This window comes from Fringilla coelebs, assembly GCF_963513975.1.
Source record: "Fringilla coelebs genome assembly, chromosome: 1".
NCBI classification, from domain to species: Eukaryota; Metazoa; Chordata; class Aves; order Passeriformes; family Fringillidae; genus Fringilla; species Fringilla coelebs.
The window spans coordinates 14,144,947-14,171,138 of record NC_140028.1 but is presented as its reverse complement, the minus strand read 5'-3'; the positions used below and the strand labels follow the sequence as shown (position 1 = coordinate 14,171,138).

At 40.7% G+C, this 26,192-nt stretch overlaps 2 protein-coding genes across 3 annotated transcripts in view; one reads left to right on the top strand and one right to left on the bottom strand.

The window, feature by feature from the left end:
* Positions 1 to 16,978, top strand: part of COL14A1 (collagen type XIV alpha 1 chain) — a 111,561-nt gene extending 94,583 nt beyond the window's left edge. For both annotated transcript variants that reach the window (XM_084201510.1, XM_084201509.1), the window contains exons 40-47: positions 2,179 to 2,232; positions 3,110 to 3,181; positions 5,219 to 5,254; positions 5,667 to 5,733; positions 6,251 to 6,439; positions 14,077 to 14,154; positions 15,088 to 15,243; positions 16,598 to 16,978. In XM_084201510.1, coding sequence (XP_084057636.1) covers positions 2,179 to 2,232; positions 3,110 to 3,181; positions 5,219 to 5,254; positions 5,667 to 5,733; positions 6,251 to 6,439; positions 14,077 to 14,154; positions 15,088 to 15,243; positions 16,598 to 16,920 — 975 coding nt within the window. In that variant the 3' untranslated portion in view covers positions 16,921 to 16,978. The remainder of the gene's footprint in view (positions 1 to 2,178; positions 2,233 to 3,109; positions 3,182 to 5,218; positions 5,255 to 5,666; positions 5,734 to 6,250; positions 6,440 to 14,076; positions 14,155 to 15,087; positions 15,244 to 16,597) is intronic.
* Positions 16,979 to 20,385: 3,407 nt separating this feature from the next.
* The window catches only part of MRPL13 (mitochondrial ribosomal protein L13), a gene marked incomplete at its 3' end in the record, with an annotated part of 28,820 nt that continues 23,013 nt past the window's right edge, over positions 20,386 to 26,192 (bottom strand). Inside the window, exon 7 of the mRNA XM_084216190.1 lies at positions 20,386 to 20,695. Within this exon, the coding sequence (XP_084072316.1) occupies positions 20,671 to 20,695 (25 nt within the window). The remainder of the gene's footprint in view (positions 20,696 to 26,192) is intronic.

Sequence of the window (26,192 nt, the reverse complement as noted above, 5' to 3'; positions counted from 1 at the left end):
AGTGTGCTATGTAATTCCTCCAGTCATCCCCCTTGGATCAGAGGTGGTTAGGCAAAGAGGAGAATTCAATAAACGGGAGATTAAATAGCATCTGCAAGGCTTCAGTACTCAGAACACAACTTTGTGAATTCTCACTGTGCTCTATTTTCTTCTACATTACACACACCAAAAATTATGGGAGAAAGAGCCAGAAGAAATAAATTCCCACTCTTCCTGCCAATTTCCTGGTAGTTACTAATCTCTGCTCTCAGCTCAAAAGTTCAGAATGAGTGTCAGATCCAGTCTGGCCATCAGGTGGTCTGAGTAACATCATCTTCAAATGCTGCTAGCAGCACAAACAAATACCTTTAGTCTTTTACCAGCATGAGAATAGGTATTGCCATACTCTTTCTTGAACCAGGCTTCTGTTTGATTTGTTTGATTTATATATAGCAATTTTCACATTTATCAAATGAAGTAGGAGGTGATCTTTTGTGGGAGATACAGACACAATGCCAAGAGAAATAAACCCTAGGAGAATAGACAGGAGGTGATTACTGAGCAGTCAGGAGTAAGAGCACTGCTCAGAAGAAAGAAATTGTGAAATATATTCCAAGAAAATGTACTGCTGATCATGCTGTTAATTCTACTCTTTGGCTGGGGTGGGAGAAGAGAAGGACATATGGTTTTCTTTTTCTTTAGAAGCTTGTATGAATCCACACTAGATCCTAGAAGTCAGTGGAAAGCACTGTGTTTCCCTCCTCCTAGTTAAATTAAGCCCTTGAAGGGGTCAAATGAGTTTTCATCCTGCTTTGGAACTGCGCAAAAATAAATAGATGTTTTACATCTTTGCTTTGAAAAGTGAAGCATGAAGGCCTTATCTTCATCTGGCTACACTGTGGAAGATGAAGGTGTTTCCTTATCAAGTCTAAGGATACCTAGATAATGTAATGGGAGTTGACTATGTGACTTGCCTTATTTTATCATCAAAACACCCATTCTCTAGAGATTTTTAAAAAGCCTTTCCAGGTATATGGCAAGTAATATTATTCCCTAGCCATTTTTTATGCCATATGATTGCAGATTTGAATAATAATTTCCAAATTGTGCAAAGCATAAAACTAGTAGTGTATGTTATATTCATTATTAAAGCCATGTCAGAAACAAAGATTTGGAAAAAAATACAAACCAAAAAAGTTGTAAATTTTTCTTCTGAAGCTCCATGAGATACTGAGGCCTGGAATGTTCTTTACTGTGTGTGTCACCATAAACATTTTCAAACATTTCAGCAATAAACCAAACACTTTCCAGCATAAACCACCTTTCAAACTGGTCTTGAGCCAGAGATAAAACCATATATCTCCTGTTCAGGCTGTGTAGTGATTAAAGAATTGTCTAATCACCCTGCTGGTCAGAAACCCAAACTTTATAGCATGTGGATACAAAATGCACATATTGGTTAATTTATGTTAACCAAATTATCTTTTGTAAAGAATACTTTAATAATAGTGTATTTTCTTCTACATCTGGTCAGTCTTTTTTTTTCTGTGATGTACTCACTTTCCAGTTTCCAAGTTATCTTTAGTTTTTGGCTGTTGTTTCTGGAAGCTCTGAGGCACGTCCCTAATGGAAAGCACATGAGCATTCCTGCTGCCTCCCAAAGCAGGACCTCAGTGATGGCTGGAGCCCATGAGCAGCACTGCTGGGCACACAGATCGCTCTCTGTTGCCATCTTTCAGCACCTCATCAGTGGGACTCTGAATGTTTGCAACCAGTGAGAACAGATGTAGAAATGTGACCTTGTGGTAGGGAGGTTTGACAGCAAACCCTCTCATTTATTTCCCTAGAGAAGTGTTCTAAGTGAAATTCACTCAGAGGTGAAAATTGCCAGTATGAAGAATTTTGTACTGTTTTTTCTTCAAAAAACCTGCCTGACTATCTGGTTTGTTTTTTTTTTTAAATCTTGGTGACACTATAGCTTCTTTTTCAGCAATAAACCCTCCCCAGGGCAAAGAAGGAAATTTGTTTGTAAGAGGCCACTACCAACAGGTATTAATTTAGGAAAAAAACAAACAACACAACAACAAAGCAAAACAAAGCCAAAGAACAAAAGTAAAAAATTTCTTCCAGATTAAACAGAACAGATTCATGAAGTACATATAAAAAGCTGATGAAATTGCATTTATTTATTTTTTATAGGGCTTTCCTGGCAAGGATGGACCCACCGGCCCACAAGGACCTCCTGGCCCAATGGTGAGTATTGCCCATGGAATTTCTTACTGCAGAAGTCAGCAGGATTTGGGGGGATTACAGGTCACACTGTTATCTATGCTACAGTGGATAGAGCAAGGCCAAGGGAAGTCAGAATTCTCATGATGCACAGAGTTGGCAGAGAGCTGCTTGTCCAGTGTAATTTCTTTCCACTCCTACTCAGCTCAAGAAGAAAACATCTCCCATGGGAAGGGGAGAGAGTTGTTCTGTCAATAGACTGATAGCTTGTTCTTAGTCCAGCAACTGCACTATAGAGAGGGAATTACTGCTCTTAACATTCAAAACAAGACTTTCTTTTTGTCAAAAGGACTGTTAGCTGAAGTGAACCATCAAGTTTTACTTGATTTAGAGGCTGGAGGTGAGCACAGGTGCTCTTATAGAGTAATCAAGGAAGACAGCAGAGGCTGCATCCAGCCTCTAATGCAGGATATGTGTTGCCTTCAGAATCAGTCTCAGCCTTCTCAGTTAGGGCAGCTAGGCAAAGTTAATGCCTGCTTAATACATTTAAAAGATTAGATGAAGCTGTTGGTTGTACTGAGTATTCTCCAAGCCATCTTGTTGTTTTTTACAAAGAACATTGATCTGAGTCCTCCCCCCTGAACACAGTATTGACATCACAGGATTTAGCCCAGTGGTTCAGCAATTTCTGCCTGTTCCAGAAAGCAACCCAAGTTATTTTTCTCAAGTGCTTTTCTCAGAGCTGTGCTTATGGTGCTCTTTTTCCTGCAAATTGTATTTCTTAGTTTTCTCTCTGGGAACCTTCAGTCTTTGACTGACAGAACTGTCTGTGCTCTTCTCCTCATCAGGACTCATGGATGTTGATTGTCACCATCAGTTTTCTTCCTCTTTTTCCACATAGGGCATACCTGGTGCTCCAGGTGTTCCAGGTGTTACTGGAAGTCAGGGGCCACAAGGTGATGTTGGAGCTCCTGTAAGTAAAACTAATTAATATTTCACTGTCTGCTGTTCTGCATTGGTTGGTTTCTGAGCCTGGCTTCACTGTTTGACAGAACTGCTCAATATTTATTGCCTATGATCTGTTTGCAGTTAGTGGCTAAGTTAAACATCATATTGACCTTTCTTTGTTCATTCTTTGTAATTGAATATATTTGTTGATCTTACATACGATGTTTGGAATATAGGGATTAGAGTCAAAACACAAAATTAAAACACATAAGTTAAAAACAGAACTATGTGAATTTGTAGTCTTTGTGTAATTACATTCTTCTTTTTTTCCCCTTTGCCCTTCCAGAGACTCTCTGGAAATTCAAGTCTTTGTTAACCTGAATATTTCCAAAATATTATTCTGATTTCCAAACTGTGAAAATAATATATGAATAAAAACCTGGCATTTGAAGTTACTCTGTGATTAAATCAGAACAAATGACTAATGACTAGGGCTTTTTATATAACTTATGTAATTTTTGGAAAATTATATCCTCTATATCTAAAATTAGTATTAGGAACTTCCAATATTAAGTTTGTCTCTCAGATGTTATTTTTTTATGAATTATTTTAAAAACCCCAGAAAAAAAAATTACTGGAAGAAAGGAATACAACTATGAAATCAATGTGTATTTTATGTAAAAGAGAATATTTATAGTGGACTTTTTTGTCTCTGTAAGAGTTCAGACAATATTATGTATTAATATTTTAACATTTGACTACTTGTTTAATTATAAAGCTTGCTCAGCTTTTTCCCATCTATTACAGTAAACATCCAATTTAATTTTTTAAAGACATCAAAATGGGACAGTGTGTATTTTTAACTCTATTTGTAGAATAGAAATTTTTTCCCTAAAATCCAGTTTGGTTTGGAGATTTAGGCCAATACATGCATTTTCATTTGGTTAAGTGGAAGTGAAATTAAATTGACTGGTAATAAATAAGTGAAGATAATAATCTAATACCCAGCTTTGCATAGTTTCTAAGTGTAATCATGGATTCTACAAAGGAGATTTGATGAGCTATGGAACTTTTACTATCAACACATAACACATTGATTATTCAGTTCCTGTCCAAACACATGTTCCAGATACTGAACAAAATTTTCTAGAATGTAGATATTCCTGTGAGTCATGCCAGAGCTCTGCTGTGCATGGTTAGACTCCAGTAGTGCAGAAAAACACAGGTGGCTGAAAATTACTGAGCTTTCTATTCCAAAACATAGAGTTATAGAATAGAGTCCTTAGAAATAGTCTTTTAGTCTTTGTAGGAGTTTCCTCTCTCCAAAGATAGAATAAGCTGTGCTTAACCATGTATCTGTCAGCTGGTTACCTACAAAGAAGCACAGAACAGTCTGAGTTGGAAGGGAACCACAAGGATCATCAAGTCCAGCTCCCAAGTGTTTGGCCCATACAGGCATCAAATCCATGGCCTTGGTGTTATTAGCACCAGGCTCTGACCAACAGACCTTTCCTTCTTCAGGAGTTCCTGAGAAATGTGTAGCCTACCCCAAAAACTGACATGGGTGAAGTTGCAAGTGCCCTAGACAACTTGTTTCAATCCATAATCCTCCTCACCATCATTACAGTTTCACATTATCCTTAATATCAAACGTAATTTTCTGTACAGTTTAATCCCATTGCTTGCCCTGTTCATAGTGGATGCAGTGTCTCAGTACAGCAAATTTCAGGCTGCTATTTTGCAAAAATTAGACCTGTTTCAGCCATGTGAAATGCATCATGTGGTGGCCTGACCTTACTATCATTCATTTTGAATAAGTGAATTCAGTGTGTGGCAAACACTTGTGAAAGTCATTGTTCCCTTGTAATTGCCAAAGGTGAACATTTTGTTGAGTACTGAAATGATAGAAGTGTATTTGTCACTGTCACATAACCTCCTGAAAGCTTGCTTATTGTTTATTTCTTCTCCCTCTGCTATGAATCTGCAAGGCAACAAAGTTCAGGTGTTAAAAATTTGGAACAGAACAAAATGAGAATTAATTTTGTATTAAATCTTTTCATAGGGTCCTCCTGGAGCTAAGGGGGAAAGGGGTGAAAGGGTAAGTCTACGTTCATGTTAGCTGTGGTTTTTTTTCCTGCCTGGCCTTCTGTCTCATAATAACTTTTCCAAAAAAAAAAAGTTTCTCTGCGTTTACAGGCACAGTAGTTTTCTCTTTGCAATTAAGCAAACTTTCCTTGTTTTCCAGACGTGGTCTTTTATACATTAATGTTTCAAAGGTGGGAAGTATGTGGCAGTAAGCATGCATCCAAATCTCTCATTAGGGTTATCTTCTCAGACCTCTGATTGCTGGCCAAAAAGAGAAATGGGAACCAGTGAAATTACAAAATTTCTTTGGCTTTCCTTTCTCATCTGTGAGGATATGATGTCTCAGGAATAATAAATATCCTTCTTTGCTCGAAGTGCTGTCAGCTCAGGAAGCTGTTTCATGACTCTGTGCTGTTGTTATCCAGGGTGATCTCCAGTCCCAAGCAATGGTCCGGGCTGTTGCTCGTCAAGTGTGTGAGCAGCTCATCCAAGGCAAGTACACGGATAGTCCACATGCTTCTCTCTGGAATGGATCTTTTCCTGCCACAGCTACTTACAAATATGACACTTTGCAAAATATCCAAGGGGTTCTGTTTGTTTTAGACTAGACAGTTGAGATTTATGTTTCAACTAGATTTATGTTCAACCGGATTTATGTCCAACTAGAACTGATTAGCATCAGCTTTCTGAAAAAAAACCTGGAATTGTCTCCAGGCTATTACAGTATACAGAAGCTTCTGCTGCCCCAATTTTAAATTTTTATAGGCATAAAATACAAAAGCCCCCCAAACCCTTACCAAAGTAAGAAAATAAAATCCTGCACAACAGTTCTTCCATTTTCTGTGCACTCCCTAACCTACTATATCTCCCCCAACAAGTGCACAACTTCTTAATACCAAAGCATGACAGACCACAGCCTTGAGAACCTGCCAGTACTCTGCTGAAACTTTGCTGAACCAGATTTTCCACTGCTAGTTGAAAATTACACCTTTTTTTTTTTTCCTGACAGGTCATATGGCAAGATATAACTCGATTCTGAACCAGATTCCAAGCCAGTCTGTCTCAACACGAACCATCGCGGGACCTCCTGGTGAGCCAGGTCGGCCAGGGGCTCCAGGGCCACAGGGTGAGCAAGGATCACCAGGCATGCAAGGGTTTCCAGGAAGCCCTGGCCAGCCAGGAAGACCAGGAGAAAGAGGTAGGCTTCATATTTCACAAATAAAAAATTATAATTCCCTTTCATGATGCATTCTAATAGCTTTTGTCTCCTGTCTACGTGTGAAAGCAACATTTTCTCACTAATTAATGAGTGAGCTTAACACAGACCATAATGAAAGCTCGGCAGACTCTGTCATGAGAGTCATGCAGGCTTTGCAAAGTATCATTTGGCAGGATTGGACAGAGGTTTAGTGTTTAGACTGATGAAGATTGGTGGAATCTAATTGTGCACATCCCATCATGTTTCTTCTTAGTAAGACTCCAAAGTGAGCAGAATTTCTAAATATATAAGCAAAAGAGCGATTGAAGAAAGATGCAAAACTGACGTGTATGTTGGGGAAAGGCTGAGCTTTTCTGATAGCTTCACATGTGTCAGTCCAGGAATTTCTGAGTCATGACCACCTGAATGGAACAAGATTGATAAGAAGAGAGAAAAATTCCTAGTGTGAGGGGCTGAGAGAATCAAGAAGAGGAAAGGGTGAGGTCAGACAGAAGTAATGCACAACATTTACAAGAATTCTCTTCTGTATTCTCATATGAAGGCTAGATCCCATTCTCCTTTCCTCCCTGAGCATTGTCTAATAACAAAACAAGTTCCACGTTTGATTCATTCTCTTTCTGTGCAGCCTGGGCTATCTTTTGTGTCCCAGAGTAGCACTAACCTCAGGACATAATACTGAGTAGATCTATAATTGTGAGAGTGCTCTGAAGAACATCACATGAGGAGGTGACCAAAAACTCAAGAGACAAATGTGATATTCACAAGCAGTGAATTGGTGTTGCTGTTACAAAATCTGCTAACTGGGATTTTAAAAGTTAATTGTTGTGTAGACTGTTCAGGAACTTAATACTTCCAGTTCACAGTAGCCATCATGGCCACAGTTATAACATTGTTTTTAATAGAAAGTCTTGGATGGAGTGATGTTTTGCAGAAAAGATCAAAAACTGCACAGCTTATGAAAGTTGTAAAGCCGGTATGTTTATTGCAGCGCTGGACACATGCGGGGATTACTCTCCTCAAAAGGCATGCGTGCCTCTGGGGGCTCCAAGTCCCATTTTTATCCCTGTCTACAAATGCATATGCATACAATTTCACCATAGGTTTATACATATTCATTTTACAAACTTCTGTGACATTTAGTTCTTCTTTATCAGAAGAATGCTAGGTCAGATTGACCTGCCCCCTTCACCAGCAGCTTCTGTCTCTCTATCTCCTTCTGTCTCCCTTCATTATCTCTGTCCTTCACTGAAGCAGTTTCACTGAAGCAGTTTCACTGAGCCTAGGATTTTTGCAAGAACAGGCAAATTAAAGACTTTTAAAGACTTTAAGTAAAAAAAATGTATGTTTCACCTAAACCAAAATGGATTTCTATTCTGGAAAATTTCTACTCTGTCTCAGTGAACCTGTGAGTCTTGCCCTCAAGACTGTAAATTCCATTCCCATTTTGAAAAAAGAGGCAAGGTTTCAGGTACTGACCCTTCAGTCCTGCTGTCGCCTCCTCCAGCTGAGCAAAAACCAGGCACTGTCCAGAAAGGAGGAGGAATGAGGGAGTGTGAGACAAGTAGAAAAGAAGAATGGAAGAGACAGCAATCAAGGAACTGACTTTAAAAAGGGTGATCTGGAGACACTGAATGCAGATTTCAGGATATTTGATTCCACACTAGTACATTTTAAATCTTTCCCTTCTTTTTGGGGAGAGGTTTTTCAAGCTAGGACTTCAGAAAAGGGACACCCAAAATGCCAGGCTAGAAAAAAAAGGAATGTGTCCAACATGTTCTGTATTTTCCATTGTATTTGCTGTGTGTCCAGACACACGTTGTGGGATCCCAGAGGGATTAGATAGAGTCATTTAAATGAAACACGATGTGGGTCAGCCCGCTGCAGACTGGGAAGCAGCATTGGCAGCAGAGTACAGAAAGGGTAAAAAGACATTAGAGAGAATATTGCCTCTTCCCTCTCTATTACCCTTTCCCCTCTGTAGGGATAACTGATGTTAGAAGGGACTGATTTTGGCAGGTAGTGGTTGTGGGGAGTTTTATACTTGGTAGAGAGAAAGCTCGAATCAAGCATCCTTCAGAACTGCAGTCAGATTTTCATAAAATGTGATACCAAATGTTGGGAGTGTTCTACAATATTTTCAGCTTAAAATGATGTTGTTTCAGGAGTCAAGAATCCATGTGTAAACTTTAAGACAAAAAAATTGGCTGGTTTATTTGGAGTTAAAATGGATTTTAGGACATTCATATAACTGGAGCCTTGAACAGAAACTAGAAGAAAGACAAAGGAGCTCCTTAAGAAACTAGGCAAAAGTATATAATAATTTCTTGCTCCTTGAAGATTTGATTTCTTCAAAAACATCTGAACTTTCAGACTGATGTGTGTTTGATGCAGTAGCACTTTACTGAGCAGGAAGGTACCTTTTGCTGCAGACTCTTGGTGTATTTCTGAATCCATTTCTCTAAGCTAACCCCAAAATGCAAAAATGAAAATTAAAAATTATTTAATCAGCTTCATGCTTGTGGAGAATGATTGGAAGTTTTTAATGGATTCCCAATTCTCACTTGATTCCTAATGACATATCATACAGGGAAGCAGCAGACTAAAATTGCTCAGCTTCTGGATAGAAGGGTTTTAAAGTTTCCAGTGACCACAGAGAGGAGGGTAAATGGAGTCAGACTCCATCCCTTGCTATGTTCTGAAACATGTTTGCATTTAATTTGTTCAGCAAACACAATGTATTGTCCTGTCCTGAAGATCTTCAGCCAGCCACCTGGAAGTCTTTATGTAAAATGTATTTCTTTTCACTAATGTCATCAACATTTTGGTTGTATATGAAGCCAATTTAATGTTCAAGCCCAGTGCCAGATTAACAACTCTGAAAGTCAGGCTCCACATTTAAGTTCAGAAAATGCCCTGCAACAGAGTGTGATAAGAAGTAATAGTCATTAGAAAGAAAAAGCCACCTGTTTGCTTATCTAGTAGTGCTGCCTTTCCCCCCTCAAACTGTTGGAATTGCTGCAGGAGCCCATTACTGGCTGAGTGGCAAGATGGCAAGGTTCTGGTGGAGCAGAAAGATAAAAAGGTGGGGGGAGGCCAGATGTTTCTTTCAGCTCACCTCTCTTGCCTACCACCTCTTCAATCCCAGCCTGTAAGGAGGAGGCACTTCAGAAAGCAGGCGTGGAACTGGTTAGAAATGGTGCACCAAAGAGAGCTTTACTGGAAATGTCAGCAGTGAGAGACATCAGTGAACTTCCCTGCTAACTTGCCTGGCCAACAGCTTCTTTTCCCTTGTTTTCCTTGTCACTCTGCCAAGCATTAATCAGAGGCTTTGGAAAGAGACATGGATTGAGTGTATGGAGTTCTGTTAGAAACCTCCACTTGAACTTCTAGGTCCAAGATGTCCCATTCTGGATGGGATTCCTCTCACTAGTAACACCCTGAGCTGGTCCTTCCAAGAAAGACCACCTCAGTGAGAAAGGACAAGTCATTCTCTTGACAGACTCAGTTCTCAGTGTCTGTTGCCAGCTGAGAGGCCACGTTGTATTACCAGCCCCCTACAGTACATAATCCCAGATAAATTACTAGGATTTTGCTCTTTGCTCATTTGCATAAGTATAGGAGTTTGGAAAAAAACCAAACATTGATTATTCACAGCCCTTATCTCTATTTTAATTTTAACTAGCTCACAACATTTGTTTCTATTTTCCTTTCAGCTAGTTTGAACATGTTTTGTTTTGGTTTTGTTTATGATCTGGGACTTAAACAGCTAGTGTCTGGCTTCTGAGAGCCCAGGAAGTACTTGCACTTCTGCAAAATGGTGTAGTAACCAAAAGAATCAACACGTTCTTTACTTCTTTTTGGTTTCCAGTTATTTTTATAATACTTGGGTTGTTTTCTCAACTTTGTGGAAAAATGGAAAAGCCATAGTAAAAATTATTCTGAGGCACTGCTAACTTTCAGATGCTGTAAAAGTACAGTTCTACTACTGAATGGACTTCAGCTCTTTTGTGGTCTGAAGTGGTGAATAAAACTTACAGCTACTCAGCCCATCCTACTATGATTAAAGTACAATAAATAACTAAACTGTCACTGGGAAAGTTACTGTTCTCAAGCACAGCTTCATCCTTATTTGCTTCCTGGCTTCAAATGAAAGAGCCAGTTAAACATGTGTTATCAAAAGACACATTTACAGCTGTGATGGCAAAATTTCAGTGGAATTAAATGGAACTTTTGCCAGTTTTGTCAATTAAATATTTTTATTTCCAGTTTTAGCTTCATCTGGATTAAAAAAGAAAAAAAATCACAACCATGTGTTATTTTACACTATGCTCACAGCTGAACATCTTGAAAAGAGGACATTTTTGGTAGTAGTTTAATTTTTCTTAAGTGCAATACATAGTTCTCCTCACAGGACAGTATTCTCTTAAAGACAAAATTAGATAAAGAACACCTGAGATTTCCATTTGTGCAGATACCATGGAAATTTATTTTTCTTTGCTAGATAATGTGTTCATGAGCTTGGTGTTGTTTTCAATAACTGATGCTATCAGAGTTATCTTTAGTGAAGGGCTGTAAATAATTGATTTCAGTTGCTTGTGGTCTCCATGGGGCTGAAATGAAGACATTGCTTATTTTGGATGGGGACAAGACATAAACCCATGGCTAGCATGAAGGGGAGAGACAATCTGATGGTATTGCTGAAGGATGTCCAGAGCACAAACATGAAAGGGGACCTGAAGGCATTTTTAACTCAAATGGCAGCTTTTGATACACACACTTTCATTCTGAGAGCAATTAACCATTGCAGGAACCTACAATGCAGTAACCCATGAGAGTGATGACTTGTCTGGTTGGCTTTCTGTAAGCTGTGCTCTGCTGGCACCAAAGATGACTTGGGTGAATTTTGAATGTTCTGCCATTTATTAGGAGTGAACTAAGAGGTGTGTGAGTCTCTTAAGTCCCTTAGGGAGGCCCATGGCTCTAACTCATGAGCATTTTGCCTTAGGAGTAGGATATTTTTGCATCAGTGTTTATGTTCTCTTTCACTTGGATAAACTTTGCAGGAAATCAGACTAAAAGAAACCTGATGCAGACTTTTATCTTGGCCTTCAGTGCTTGCTTTCAAAGAAGGTTTGCCCTGCACAAGAGATTCATCATTTATTCTAGAATGAATGTTTTCTTCTTAGCCTGAGTAGATTTGTTCCATGTTTAGCATTTCTTACTGACATTTTATCCTGTGAACATCACACACAAGTGTGTAGTTTGGTGTGTGTTAATAATTATAATTGAGAGCGTGGCAGGCTGTGATTTCAAAACATTGTGGCTGCTGCCTTTGAAGTCACCAAGTAAAGTTACCATGCAGTAGGATAAGCAATGGTCCTCGTACTAAACAGCTGTGTAACTGCAGATGGTTGTAGTGGGTCAGTCTTCTCAGGAAAAAAGCAATTCACACAAAGAGACTTTGCCTTTTGCAAAGGCAAACCTTTCCCTGCAGGTCCTGTGTGGTCAGAGATAATTTGGATGCATTTCCCTTGTTACAAGGCCTGCAGTAGGGAGAATTGCAATAGATGAGTTTCTGCATATGTTTGAAGCAAGCCAGGGCTAAGCAAAATTTCAGGCATGTGGAAAAAAACACCACCACCCTTCCCTCAAAATTATGCAACTGAAGGAAATAAAAGGCAAAAAAGGGAAACAGGCAATGCCTTAACTATGCCAGGACAGTGGCAAAGAACCTTGTAAAGGTAAGGTAAAGAGGTCATCCATGCTTTGGTTAAAAATTATGGGTTCACTCTGGATTTACTGGTTGCAGGTGTGTGGCCTGTGTTTTTCATGTGGTTGGGTCAGACAATTTGTTGCCCTAGAAGCTTCTTGTTCCTACAGAAGAGCCAGAACTCCTCCACAGATACTGAATCCACTTCAGTTCAGCAGACTAATATTTGAGATACTTGATGTGAGCAACTCTTTGCCACTGATGGGTTTTAATTACAATTTTTCCCATACTTAGACTCTTTATTTACTTATTTACTTCCATTACAAATTAGCTTGAGAAGGTAAAAAAGATCTTCTGTGACTCCCTGAGGGGAAACCTGATGAGGAGGGGCTGAGGCCACTTGGTTTGTTCAGCCAGGAGACTGAGGAGAGACCTCATTGCAGTTACAGCTTCCTTGTGAGGAGAAGAGGAGGCGCAGGCACTGATCTCTTCTCTGTGCTGACAGTGACAGAACCCAAGGGAATGGCCTCAAGCTGTCAGGGGAGGCATAGGCTGGATATCAGGAAAAGGTTCTTTTCCCAGAGGGTGTTTGGGCACTGAACAGGCTCCCCAGGGCAGTGGGTACAGCACCAGCCTGACAGAGCTCAAGAAGTGTTTGGACAATGCTCTCAGGGTGTGACTCTTGTGATGGTGCAGGGCTGGGAACCACTTGATGATCTTTGTGGTGTCTTCCAACTCAGCATATTCTGTGATTCTATGATCCTTGCAAAAATGAGGTGTTCTCCAGCTGTTTAGCCCTAAGAGGTAGCAGTTACCTGAGGGAAGGAGCCCAGTCAGTTGAACTGTAGATATTGCCCCATCCAGGGCAGCAGCTGTTTTTTTTCTGCTCTGTGTTGATGAAGGTGCCGTGTATAGACTTCGATTCTGAGAGCAGGGAAACTGTGAAGCCAGGAGAGCAATTACCAGTGCTGGGAGGGAGGTCTGGAAAATGGGGGGGAAGTCCCACAAACCAGCCAGGATTTGGTGTCTTTGAACCATCCAAATCAAACACAGACTTTACGAGAATTTCCAAGTCACCAGTGGAAACTCAGGGTCTGGAATTTATAGTTTTGACACCTACTATAGTTCAACACTGCTTATTGTGATGGCTGCATATAGAAAATGTTTTTATAAGATGCCATAATGGTAGTGCAGAAGGAGATGGAAAGCTGGAGGTAAGCAGTGCTCTCTCTGAATTACTAGATTTGTGATCTCCAGGGATCAGACACGAGGAGAGGAATTTAGTGCCACGAGCGAGTGCAAGAGCACAACTGGGTCTGCCTGTTGGCATATCAGAGTTTCAAGACTGGGAAACACTTGGATTGGGCTTTACTTGGGGGTCAGATTTTCACTGTGATGAAACTCCTTTCTCATGTTTTAACAAGAATCTGGCATAACTGTTTACAACTCTCTCCATGAAGAATCTTGTGCTGTACCATTCTTTGGTGGGTGAATGTTTGAAGGAAAATTTTCTGTAGCACTGAAATTTGACTTTTTGGGGCCACACAGTAATTTATAGCTACAAGGCTTGGAAAACTCTCCTGACTTACAATAGATGCACGTTGGTGTAGTCCAGAGGGAGCTTTCCACAGGAAGTGCAGCATGGAAACTGGCTGATGCCTCTGCATACCATCCTGATGAATCCACCATGGCAGCAGGAATGTTTAAGACCCCAAGAATGACATTTCCCTTCAGAGGCTGTCAGGGGAGGGACGGAAAAAGAACCAAATAATTTTTAATTTTCACTTTCTTCCTTCTCTGCCATCTGTTTTTAGATGAAAAATAACACGTGGAACTATAATCCTGGTTAAATAATAAACACTGCTCACACTTTTGATCAAAATGTGACTGAATACTATTTCCTTAGGTTTACCAGGTGAGAAAGGAGAGAAAGGCAATCCAGGTGTTGGAACACAAGGACCCCGAGGCCCACCAGGATCCACAGGTAAACTTATATTTGAGGCATCTGGATTAGACCATTCTGACCCATGTGTGAAGAGACTTACAGCAGCTCTTTCTCCTTAATGAGAGTAGCAGAGGAGTAGCAGTTCCAGCACCTTAACTGTCATAATGTTCTTACTCTGTAATATCATGTTGGGATGTGCCCCATGATGGTGTCACCCATCACACAAGCATTTTTATTTTCCCTATGATAAACTGCTTCCCCAAGCCCACCTTTTAAAAATGCTTCATTTTTTTTTCCAGACATGGGTTCTAGAAGGGGAAAAAAATTAATCTGGACTAATTACATTTGTTTTCTCATTGACTTAATGTCATACCTAAATGTGAGTTGACAGAGAAATGTGTAGTAATTAAGCACATTATATCACATGGATTTATATTTAGGTCCAGAAAAAGCAGAGAGAGTGATAACCAGGTCCTGTTGAAACAGGAATAAAATTGCATTGACCTCAGGAGGATATCCTGGCTGTTAGACACTGGTTTCAAGTCACAGCATTACCTAGAAACTGTATTGAAAGGGAGCGGGAGGAATCAAGAGCTGTGCAGGCATCCAGGGCTGTCCTTTTCCCATGTAAATCCCTTTCCAGAAGTCTGATGTTTGGTGAAACATTTCCTCCAGTTCTGCCTAGAAGCTGTCTCTGGCAAGGAAAATGAAGCAGCAGCCAGAGGGGAAGCTCATTGGAAGTGGGTATCCTCTCAGACTGCTGCTCTGTCTTCCTTGCCAGAGGCTGAAGTCTTTCCCTCAGCTTGCCCAGGAGAGTCAGAGCCAGGATGCCTTGCTCCTCCTCTCAAGCTGTCTCCTGGAAGTGTTTATAGCACACTCAGTGCCATGTTTTCCAGGCCAGGAAAGATGGCCTCATATCCCTGCTTTCGTGAAAGACACTGCGCAGATGTTTCATCTCCCTGTTCTGTGCAGGACCTCCAGGAGAAAGTCGAACTGGCAGCCCGGGACCACCAGGATCTCCAGGCCCACGAGGTCCTGCTGGTCACACGGGGTCCCCGGGCTCAGCGGGTCCTGCTGGGCCCCCAGGGTACTGTGACCCATCCTCCTGCGCTGGCTACGGCATGGGAGGTGAGTAGCGAGGAGCTGGGACAGCTGCCCTTTGCAGAGGTGTGGGTGGCGTTTTCTAACAGCCCAAGTGAGATGGAGGCTACCGATGAAACTTGCACTAAAATGTGGTGGCTCCCTAAAAACCTGCGTGTCCACTGTGGCTCTGCTTTGTGGGACTGCAGCATGAAGAGAAGGTGACCCAGCGTAGTGACCAAAGGAAAGTGACCACCGTCTGATCGCAGCCTGTAAAACTGATCCTGCCTAGTGGGTTTTGTCCTGTACGTGTTTGTGTAGCTGTATGAGCCTGCTCCATCTCAGTATTCTGTGTTGAAGCCCTACCAACTCATGTTTGTGACAGAGTTTTTACACTTGTAGTTTTTCAAATGTGTTGCTCAACCTCCCCTTCCATGTGCCTCTGAGTGGCATGAGAGCATGACCCTTACTAAACCTGTAGTAGTGTAACTTGGCACAGGGATGCACGTGTCCATCATTAACCAGTGAAGCCATCTGGAGAAAATGATTCCTTCTGGATCTTCTCTGTATCCTAATTTCCCATCTCGTTATAGCACGGAGAGGCCATGGGAAGAAGTTAACACAATTACCAAAAATTAAATCACCCAACCTAAAATCAAAATTAATTAGTAAAGCACTAAATGTTATGCATAAGGCATATTTGTTCGATGTTTACAGTTTAATCTGCCCCTGAGCTGATTTGTATGTTTTACTTACCTGAATGTTTTTGTTGTCGTCTCTTCCTATCCTTTTCTCCTCACTTCCCCTCCCTGTTGTTCATTTCCTGTTTTAAGGCCCAATCCCTTACAATGGCTACCAATCCAGAAGGTGAAAGGCTCATTCTGGTTCAGGTCTCATTGGGCTGAAGGTCAGAGATGGATGCTGAGCTGCTCTGTGCTTTCCAGCAACGATAATGACTACCACTAATGAACTTACAGCTGCTGTACATGCACTTGGCTTCCTGGCACTCCTAAAAAATTATTGCCTGACCCATTTTTGCCTGCTACTCATGTATTCTAGCTCATAATTGGAATAAGCTATAGCAGGCAGAGTGTGCAGTGTATAATGAGCACAGTATTACAAGCGGACGTTTGACAAATTGTGGTGGTGGTTTCCAACTAACTTGGCTGTCTGTTGGTGGGTTTCCAATTGCTCCAGCTTATTAATTTTGTTAAATGTTTTCATTGTTCCTTTATGTGAATAAAAGATGTGTATTTAAAGATTATATATATATATATACTCACACACATGATATAGAAATATATCTATATATAAAATGTCAATTTCCTAATGAATGCTTTAATTTTCTACTCCCCTTCTCCTGTGTTAACCGTATGAATACTCTTGGTGGTGGTGGGTTAAGGTGGATACGGTGAGCCAACTGATCAAGACATCCCAGTAGTGCAGTTGCCACATAACTCCTACCAAATCTATGACCCTGAGGACCTTTATGATGGTGAGCAACAGCCGTACGTAGTTCACGGGTCCTACCCCTTACCATCCCCATACTCCCAATCCTATCCATCACCTCATCTTGCTCAACCAGAATTTACTCCTGTCCAAGAAGAGATGGAAGCCCTTGAGCTGAGGTCCCCGGGAATCAGTCGCTTCGCAAGGAGGATGGCTAAAAGGAGTGCCAAGACCCCAGAACGCACAAAGGCGAACGGAAAAAGCCCCCCTCAATGAACTGTTTAAAAAAGGGAAACATTTTATGCACACCTTTGTTTGGCCTTTTGCCCTGGTGCCTCACCTGTCACTGAAGATGTTTACAGGCTCTTATGTTAAAGGAGAAAAAAGTGTACATGGCCAGCTGACACAACAAATAATGGTAATTATCTTGCATGCCAGAAGTTTAGTATGTTAGTGGGTTGGTGCTAGCTGATGATGAAAGGTCACTTTAGATCTTTCCCTGGAGTACTGTTCTGTTCACTCTTCAAACTGTATCTGAAAAATGCATCTGGCTAAGTGGTGTACGTAGAACCATTCACAGAAGTTAATGTTTTGTTATCCATTTTTCCCCAGTTGATTACTTTCTCTTTGTTTTGGATTAACTGCTTTACTAGCAGAGTAACCTGACTAAATCCACTGGAGAACAATGCATCAGATGTCCTTGCACCTCAGTTATTATCCTTTTGTTAAGATTTTCTACATTACAGACCACTGTTTTCTTAACTCACCTAAAATAAATACACAAGAATGTTCCGTGGGAGCACACTGATAATTTATTGTGAACCTCTTTCATTTCTGTTTTGTACGCAAATAAAAGTGGCAAGCTTTTGTATGGTAATTCTGTATTCATTTGATTCTTAACTCAAAATAATTGCATTAGATCTTCAGGGAACAGAATGTAATGAGAAGAAAATACATTTCCTGTTTTCAACACTTTGGGACAACAGTTTTATTTTAAAAGATGTAGTATAAACATTATTTAGCCTTATTTTTAAATTGTATATGGACAAATGCAGATAGTAACTGAGCTGAGGTAGTTGTACCAACTGCAGATGAGATTCCTCATGTTGACATGCCCGAGTCAAAAGACTGGCAGGTGTAGTTGGGATGGCAACTTGGATCAGCTAATGAGGAGAGGAAGGCAAAACACCAACCCAACTTGAGCACAGAGCAATTCATCATCTACAAACAGGGTAAGTTAAAAAGAGACTCCATAAACAGCTTTGAACAGCACTGAGGACTGAGCAAGATTTAACTCAGGAATGGCCATTTAAGTTGAAATCATAGGTTTGGAAGACTTTTTCTTCAGCCCTATACAGACATGGAGAGGCTGTTTTGTTCATCTCAGGACCATCCCCCTGATTATCCCTGACTGGGAGCGGGTCTAGTCATATTCTACAGTAAAGAACAGCCTGTCAGGTTTGGCCTCTGACCACTGCCAGCAGCTCCCTTAGCTCACCAGGAAGAAGATGAGTGGGTACCTTTACTGTGTAATCTCCAATTATCTCACCTAGCATTCAGCCTCATTAGTAGCACACATGATTTGCACATGTGACTAGCAGGCTCTGGTGGGGGGCTGGATACCTTCCTAGGTTCTCTTTTCCCATTACTTCTTTCACCTCTGACTCCACCCATTTTCTTGGGGAAAGGCAATAAAAGTTGATAGAATGTGAGTTGAATGTCATTTCATTACCTGCACTTGCATTTAAGATAGAAGATAGAAAAGTATAATGTAGTTTATGGACTTTATTTTTTAGCAGCTTAACCGCAGCAGAACATTGAGGCCCCATGTGAGCATTGCTCTCTTGGCCACAAGCAGGTACCACAGCCTGGCACATGCAACTGATACTCAGAGGTATTATTGAAACTAAATACAATAATGCCTGGGGTCACAGGGTAATTTCCCTGCTGGCACTGGCTGTCAACACCCATGTTAATTTACCCCAACTGCAAACTCCCTCTGTCCCTCCCTGGTTAGCCCACTCCCATCCGTGTTCTACTGACACAGCTCAGAGTTCTGCTTGAGATATGCTGACCTGCAGGTCCTGTGGAAGTGACCGAGGTCACTGATGGAAAAAAAATCAGTTTTAAAGCAATTCTGACCGCTTTGTCTTTGGAAGACTTTGAGTCTCCTGCTAACAGTGCACAATATATTAGTCATGACTGGCTGGCCTGCAACACTATATCCAAATCTCAGGCTCTTTTGGGCCCACAGAGACTAATGAGACCACAGGGCAACACCAGGGACGTAGGGATACAGCATAATCAAACTGATCAAAATAAGGCAATTGGTGTTACCTACTCCATGGAACAGCCTGACCAAATCCCTGAGGGTGCTTGTGAGTGCAGTCAATGTCACCTGTGCTATGCCAGTCTAACAGCTCCCACATTAGTCTCTTGGGCTGGGGGAGCAGCTGGAAGCAGCACAGCACCCCCCAGTTCACAGGGAATTTGGGTGCTCTGGGCTTGAGGGATCCCCCGTGCTGGACACCTGCACAACTGGCTGCCACTGCCACCTCCTCCTCACACCACATGATGTACATGGAGTGACTTAAACAAATGACTTGGGAAAATAAAGCGGCCATACTCATTCAAATTTTGTAACAATTTATATACTAAACCACAAGCTTCACTTGCAGTAGTAATTTATTTTAACTTTCAATTTACTGTGCCTTTTACTGGCACCATGCTGACCAGAATGCTTCTAGTATCACTAATCATATACAGTCACTTGCTGGACCTATCTTGGTAATAAAGAGTAACTAACTAGTTACTGTCTGCTCTACCCAATAAAAAAATTACTATTCAAGAATTGTATGTCTGCCAAAAGAAGTAAGACTGATTCAGTCAAGATTTTCTCCAAAATCCAGTCTCTGAATAATCAAGAGTGTCTTGTATTTTTTCCAGACCACCTAAGAAACTGAAGCTGCTGACCAAAGGATTCAGCACATGAGGAACAGTTGATGCCACACAGATCTTACCAATAAACTGTGTACTGTGTCCTTACACAGAAAAGAGCATTTACTGCAACCTAGGCCTTTCAAAAATACTCTCACTAGTTAATGCAGGGTAGTAATGAACTTGGAAGTGAAGGCTGCACATTCACTAGATAGGAATTTTTCCTGGGATAAGCCCATCTGAATGTCAAAGAAAGGCCCAATACCAAACCATTATTTCATGTAAAGAAATGTGGTTATAGATAAACAACTGGTTTTCTTCCTGTATGGCACTTGTATGAAACAGATGTAGAACACTCAAATTCTCCTCACCAGACATTGTAAAATTTGGCAAATAACGTACCAGCATTTCCTACAACACAGAAAGCAACCAGTACTTTATTTATCTCTAAAACAGCTTTGGCTTGAGGGTTTTCAGAGCAGGAAAGTGGGCAGGAATTTCAGGCAAGTAGCTTGCAAAAGTGAAGTGAATTTTAAGACTTTTTTTGCATCATTCAACACTTAAGTTTGGTTTCCTCATTTGCTTCTCTGTTCTGTAATACAAAAATTTTCTTGAATGAAAATCAGATTGAGGCTGAGGGGGGGGAAAAAGGAAAAGTATCTCTCTGTTGCTCTGCCTTTAATGCCTGTTGTTTCAACAAGCACTTGAAGGAAGTCTGTTCTATACTGGGTTGTCAGCAGTGAGCTACTTCATAGCAGTAGTCAATGTATTGTTTCAATGAGATGCAAATACTCATTACAAAGGTTCTTTCTTTGATAACAGTAATTCTTTAATAACAGTATCAAATCAAATGTCATGAAAAAATACCAGATCATACAATGCAGAGTACAGATGGCATTGAGAAGATAATACCTAATCTTAGCTGTTTCAAATACAGTGATTTCTATAATCTTACCAAGTCAAATCTGCTAACAGCTGTCAGAAACATTCAGTATAGAAGGGCTGACTGAGCTGCACAGATGCTTCCATATTAGAAGAATTTTCTTTGAAGGAGGAGAGACACTCCTGATGGCACTTGTTCCATTCTTATTACTTTCTTCGAAAATCTTTAGGTCTGTGGGGAAAAAAGAAATTATTTTAAGAAATGAATGTGCACTACAGTGGTTTTGCTTTAAGGCTGCAGTAGCAGCCTCATCTAGTTTTATTTCCTTACTCTGGTGAAGTTTTTTTTTGACAAAGAATATTTTCTGGATTACACAAACAAGACAGAACAAATTAAAGAAATTTACTAACATCTTTAAGAATTTACAGACATCAGGACTAGTTGGTCACTCCTACTTTCCTAAGCAAAACAAAAAACCATCTTGAACTGAATGGAGTCTCACAGGCTTTAAACAGAGGCACTGATTTGTCTCCACTTCTAAAAACTGAATAATCCATGCATAAGGTGGTAAGTTTTAGTTAACAGCACAGTCCATCACAACACTACTAAAATAGTTAAAACAATTGATTTAAAAAAAAACCTAATTTGAATCTTAAAAGTTCTGCAATCCCCTTTGCTTGGATGGCAGATGTGGAAAGCATTTAGATAGAAGCAGACTGCTGTTTGCAACCCTCTGTGATCTCCTATGCAGGCACATCTCTCTCCCTGCCTGCCACACATCCATTGGCTGCAGGAACCACATTCTGCCTGAAACTACACAGCTCGGACCAGCTTTTGGCTTTTAGAATGCTGAGTTTGCAGAACAGATGCACATCTACATGTCCTGCAGAGAAGCTGCACATCCTGGACTCTGCCCAGTCACTCCCACACCCCCAGTGCAGGTCAGGGTCCCTGAGGTGCCCAGGACACACCTGGTGTCACCCAGTGCAGGTCAAGGTCCCTGAGGTGCCCAGGACACACCTGGGGTCACCCAGTGCAGGTCAGGGTCCCTGAGGTGCCTAGGACACACCTGGTGTCACCCAGTGCAGGTCAGGGTCCCTGAGGTGCCCAGCACGGAGCAGCCGCCCCTCGCAGCTCCATCCCACCCAGAGCTGCAGCCTGCAGGAACACAATGCCCCTCACTGCTCCTCTCATCTGTGCATCAAAACAGCTTGGGGAACTCACCAGGACTCAACAAGACAGGTATTAACAAAGGTTTTAGAGACATCTAAAGGAATACAGGGCCAGATTTGCCATGAAGTTGAATGAAAAATTCTGGCATAGAGGAAAACCTGCAAACCACTACAGTAACCAAGTCAAATTTCCAAAGGTGGTACATGTTATCTGTAATTCAGCTCAATAATGGAAATAAAAAGCAGACAGCAATGGAAGCAGACAGCTTACTTTAAAGACTGAGAGTTCAGATGGCTGCAGAGATGCCACATAGAAATCCAACACTTGTTTAGTCCTATGTTGCAGTTTCAGATTTTGCCAAGCAATAGCACTGCAAAGTGAAATCACCCACACAACTCTTGTATGAGCCCATAGGTTCTCACATGAAAGCAAGTCTGGAATTCAGTTTGTGTTATTTCAAGAGTAGCATATAAAATTGTGTGAATTTTACTCAACAAGTATAAAGAAGAGCTAGTGTTCGTGCTGTAATGAATCACAAAGCTGCTCTGTTCCCCATTTAAATAGAATATTCTGTATTAATATTTGGACTCGTATCTTTTGCACACGACAGAACTGCTGCAAGCACCATATATGCTGTTTACATCCTTGCCTAATGTTGAACTTGAATGTACTCAATGTTTGATGGCTGGTGTGCCCTGGGAAGTCATGTCACATTTCCTAGAATCCCAGACTTCAGTACTTGGAGATATTCATAGAATCAAGAGAATGGTTTGGGTCAAAAGGGACCTTAAACAACCTCTGGCTCCAGCCTCTCTGCCATTCCACATTTTGTTACTCAGATCTCACCCTGCATGCCAGAATAGGTATTTCATTATATCAAACTGTTTGTAGAGTAGTAAGAGTATGGGATTTTGAAAAATTCTCAGCAGTGACTTAGAAGTTTTATCACTACATCATCCTAGACAGGTGGATAGTGCTGGAAGATTTAGTCAACGCAGCATGGCTAAGACATCCTTGTCTTGCAGCTTATAGTTATTACTCTTTCTTTTTAGAGACCAATCCATTCTCTTGTACACTGCTCAAAGGATTTTGCATTTTTCTATGAATGGCTCCCTTAAAACTTCCATCTAGGGTTATGCTGAAGTGCTGCAGAACTGCAGGTCTCACAGCACTCTGTTCTGGAGTGAAAATCTTTTTTTTTTCCTTGCTTGCTTGTAATCTGCATTTCAACTTTAATGCTCATTGTCTTAAAATTTAAATGCATAAAAATGCATCAAACACTGGACTCTTAGTTTGCAGTCTTATGAAGTTAATGAAGCTTAAAGACAGGATTTTCCACACTGAAACACTTGTGTGAACAAATACAAAAGTTTTTTAAGCCTTTTCTATTGCCACAGTAGGCTTTTTATGCCCACTAGTACTTGGCTTTTGGACTGCTTTTGAAGAATTCTTGGCACCAGGAAAGCTAAGCCTTGGAAAACACTGCCTTTGGCAAAAGTGTTATAGGCATTTTGTCAGACCAAGAATATGAACCCATAAAAATGCTGTCTACTCAGAGAGAATTATGAACCACTTGTGAGCATCAATGGGTAACTGCTCATTGATACGTGACACAAATCCATGTGAGAGTCTTCTTCTTTGATGGCAGTGCTTTTGCCTTTCCTCAGCAAAGGCCTGAGTTTATGCTCTTGGAACAAAGGAAATGCTATCTCCTAGAACAGACAGTTCAGAAATTCACCCAAAAGCAAGACTTCCCATAGCTGCTTCTCCTTTTTATTTTTAAAGTAACATTCTTGGGGGAAAAAAAAAAGCTTTGCTGTATAGTGACAGGAGACTCCAAGACAAAGGGAAAGGGAGGAATGTGGGAACCAATGTCTCTGCAATCTATGTTGAAATGCAAACTATTATGGGTTCACTGAAAATATCCAACATTAGTCAGTGCAGCAGATGTCTGCCACCAAAATATATAAGAAATATTTGTCTCACTAACATTTTTATACTCCACATAAAAAGTGTTAAGACAGTTCTGTAAGTTCTAGGCAGAATACTCAGCAAATTAAATCAGTAACCCATTTGTTACAGGAGGCCTCTCAGTGCTTCTCTCTTAACAAATACTTTACCACTGAGTAAAAGGCACAGAAGAGCTGGTCCTGAACTCTGATTACAGCTTTTAAATCTGTTAAAGCTGCCCAGGGAGGTCAGGGATTCTATCTGAAGACACTCAAAACCCACCTGGATACACTCCTTTGTAATCTGCTCTAGGGGACTTGCCTTGGCACAGGGGTTGGACTGTATGACCTCCATAGGTCCCTTCCAAACCTCACAATTCTGTGATTCCATAAATTCTCCCAATTTTTATCCATACTCACAGCTATCAGAAGAGAAATACAGCTGATGTGAAATGCTAATAATCCACAGCCACTGAAACGTACAGAACAGATAAACCTGCACATATGTCCAGCTCCTAGGATCAGCCTTTGTGATGGGAAACAAAAGGGTCTTAGTGGTCCCCACTGAAACTGGTAGAGAGCTTTCCAAAACTCTGCAGAATTAATGTATTTCATATAGATGCTGTCTTTTGACAATGATGGCAGCCCTACACTCTGCGATGCTGAAAAAAACCCAATGGACCGTGAGAGTTTTCTTATTTACAGGAAAACAGTAACTTTGCTCTGTACTCCACTTCATGAAATAAGACTGAGGTCAAACTAAACCCTAGAACATGAAGAAGTCCTGCCTTTCTTCATGGACTTTAAGGATGACTTGAAGAGACTTGGGTCCTTGGGCTAAAGCTCGCCATTGTAAATTCTCTCTTCAGTGTCTCTGCAGATTTAGGAGTTACAGTTATGTTTTGAAAAGCACTGCAGAGTGTAGTGCTGGCATCTCTGCCATTAATTAATACTGAAATTTGGTGAGCATACATGTGCTTCCCTAGCAACTCCAACCAACTCCAGCATACACACACCCCTTTGTGCAGCTGCATAAAACAAGGTTGTCTTTAACCTAGGTCAGTTCTCTGATTCTCCATTCTGTTGCCACACAAGCAGAAAGGAGAGACAGGAAAATTGATAGATGATTATTAAAACTGAGCCTTATTGCCAGAAAAAATGCTCACTAAGCTATGACCTCAGCCTCTGAACATCTCAGATGGCAAACAGAAACTAACAGCACAAAAAGACCTACTTGCATATCTGCAACTATGATGGGACCTCCCACTTTACAGTATATTCAATATTCTTTTTCAGTGTGATGTGAAATAACCTCTTTCAAGGGTATTTTTCCTGTGAGGAAGGACAGGACAGAGACCCTCTGCAACAGTTAAATGTGTTCAACTCTAAACTCCTGGAGTGAATATTTATTTCAATTACTTCTGAATAGACTTGCTGCACAGCTCCATCTTTATAAAATTCTTGTCAGCACATTCCAGCAATGATGTTTCCCTTTGCCTAGCAATGCTTTGTGGACATAAAACAGCCTCAGAAAAAATAAAATAAGGGATTTGTGTGTTACTCTATGAAGGCCAAATCTAAGTAACCACTAGTCCGTATTATAGTGCAACTAACTTGATTTCAAAAATATACTGGACAACTTCACCATCTCATTTCTAGCCAAACCTTGTAGCATCTTACAACAGACAAGTTAGCATTACTAACCTCAAAGAAATAATAAAGGTAAGGCTGTAGAGTAATATATGACACTGTCTATTCTATATGTACAGTAGTTATTTTACAATCCAGACAATGTTTTAAAAAATATGTTCTCTTCATTTTTAATGACTCAGATACCTCTTCAAAACTATGTATTTTAATCCAAATGATTTTGTTTCTTAGAATTTCTAAACGCACTGGGATTAGCCACAACAATATAATATGTAGTCAACATTGCCCTTCCTTCTTCCAAAAGAAGTGAAACACCTCCCTAGATTCTTCTATTGCATGCTGCTGATAAAACACCATTTGATAACATGACTTATCTTTCAAGCTCAAAAACCCTGGATTAGCCATCTCTCCACAAACAATCCCTACTCACAGGGCTTTGCTGTTACATTGCACTGTCTGAGACTTTTCAAAACAAGTTTTATGAAGTCAAATCTCATGGTGCTGTTACAGTCATTTGTGTGCTTGCAAGCCTGTGTTAATGACTGCTAATGGTTTCAAACCTGCCTCTGCTGAGGAGCCAGGCAGTCAGTGCTGCACAGGAAGTGACCTGTCAATACCTGCTCTTGACTCAGCAATGCACACCTGGTATGGAAGCTCTGTCCCAAACTGCAATTTTCTCTTCACCTACAGGCAATCATCTCACCACTGGAGCACATGACCCAAAGTTCCCTGGAATTTCTGCACTCTCAGCAGCAGTAACAAAGAGTGTTCAGAAAGCATTTTGCACTAGCACTGTCAAAGGTTGGTGCCTTAAGGCTAACTAATGCCACAGGCTAATACAGTGACTGAGATGAGAGATGTGGTACAAGAAGAAAATTTGAAGAGTAAAGGCTTAGAATTCTGTTAAGATTTTACTGCTTCCATGATTGAGAGAAAGCACTCCAGATGCATGAAAA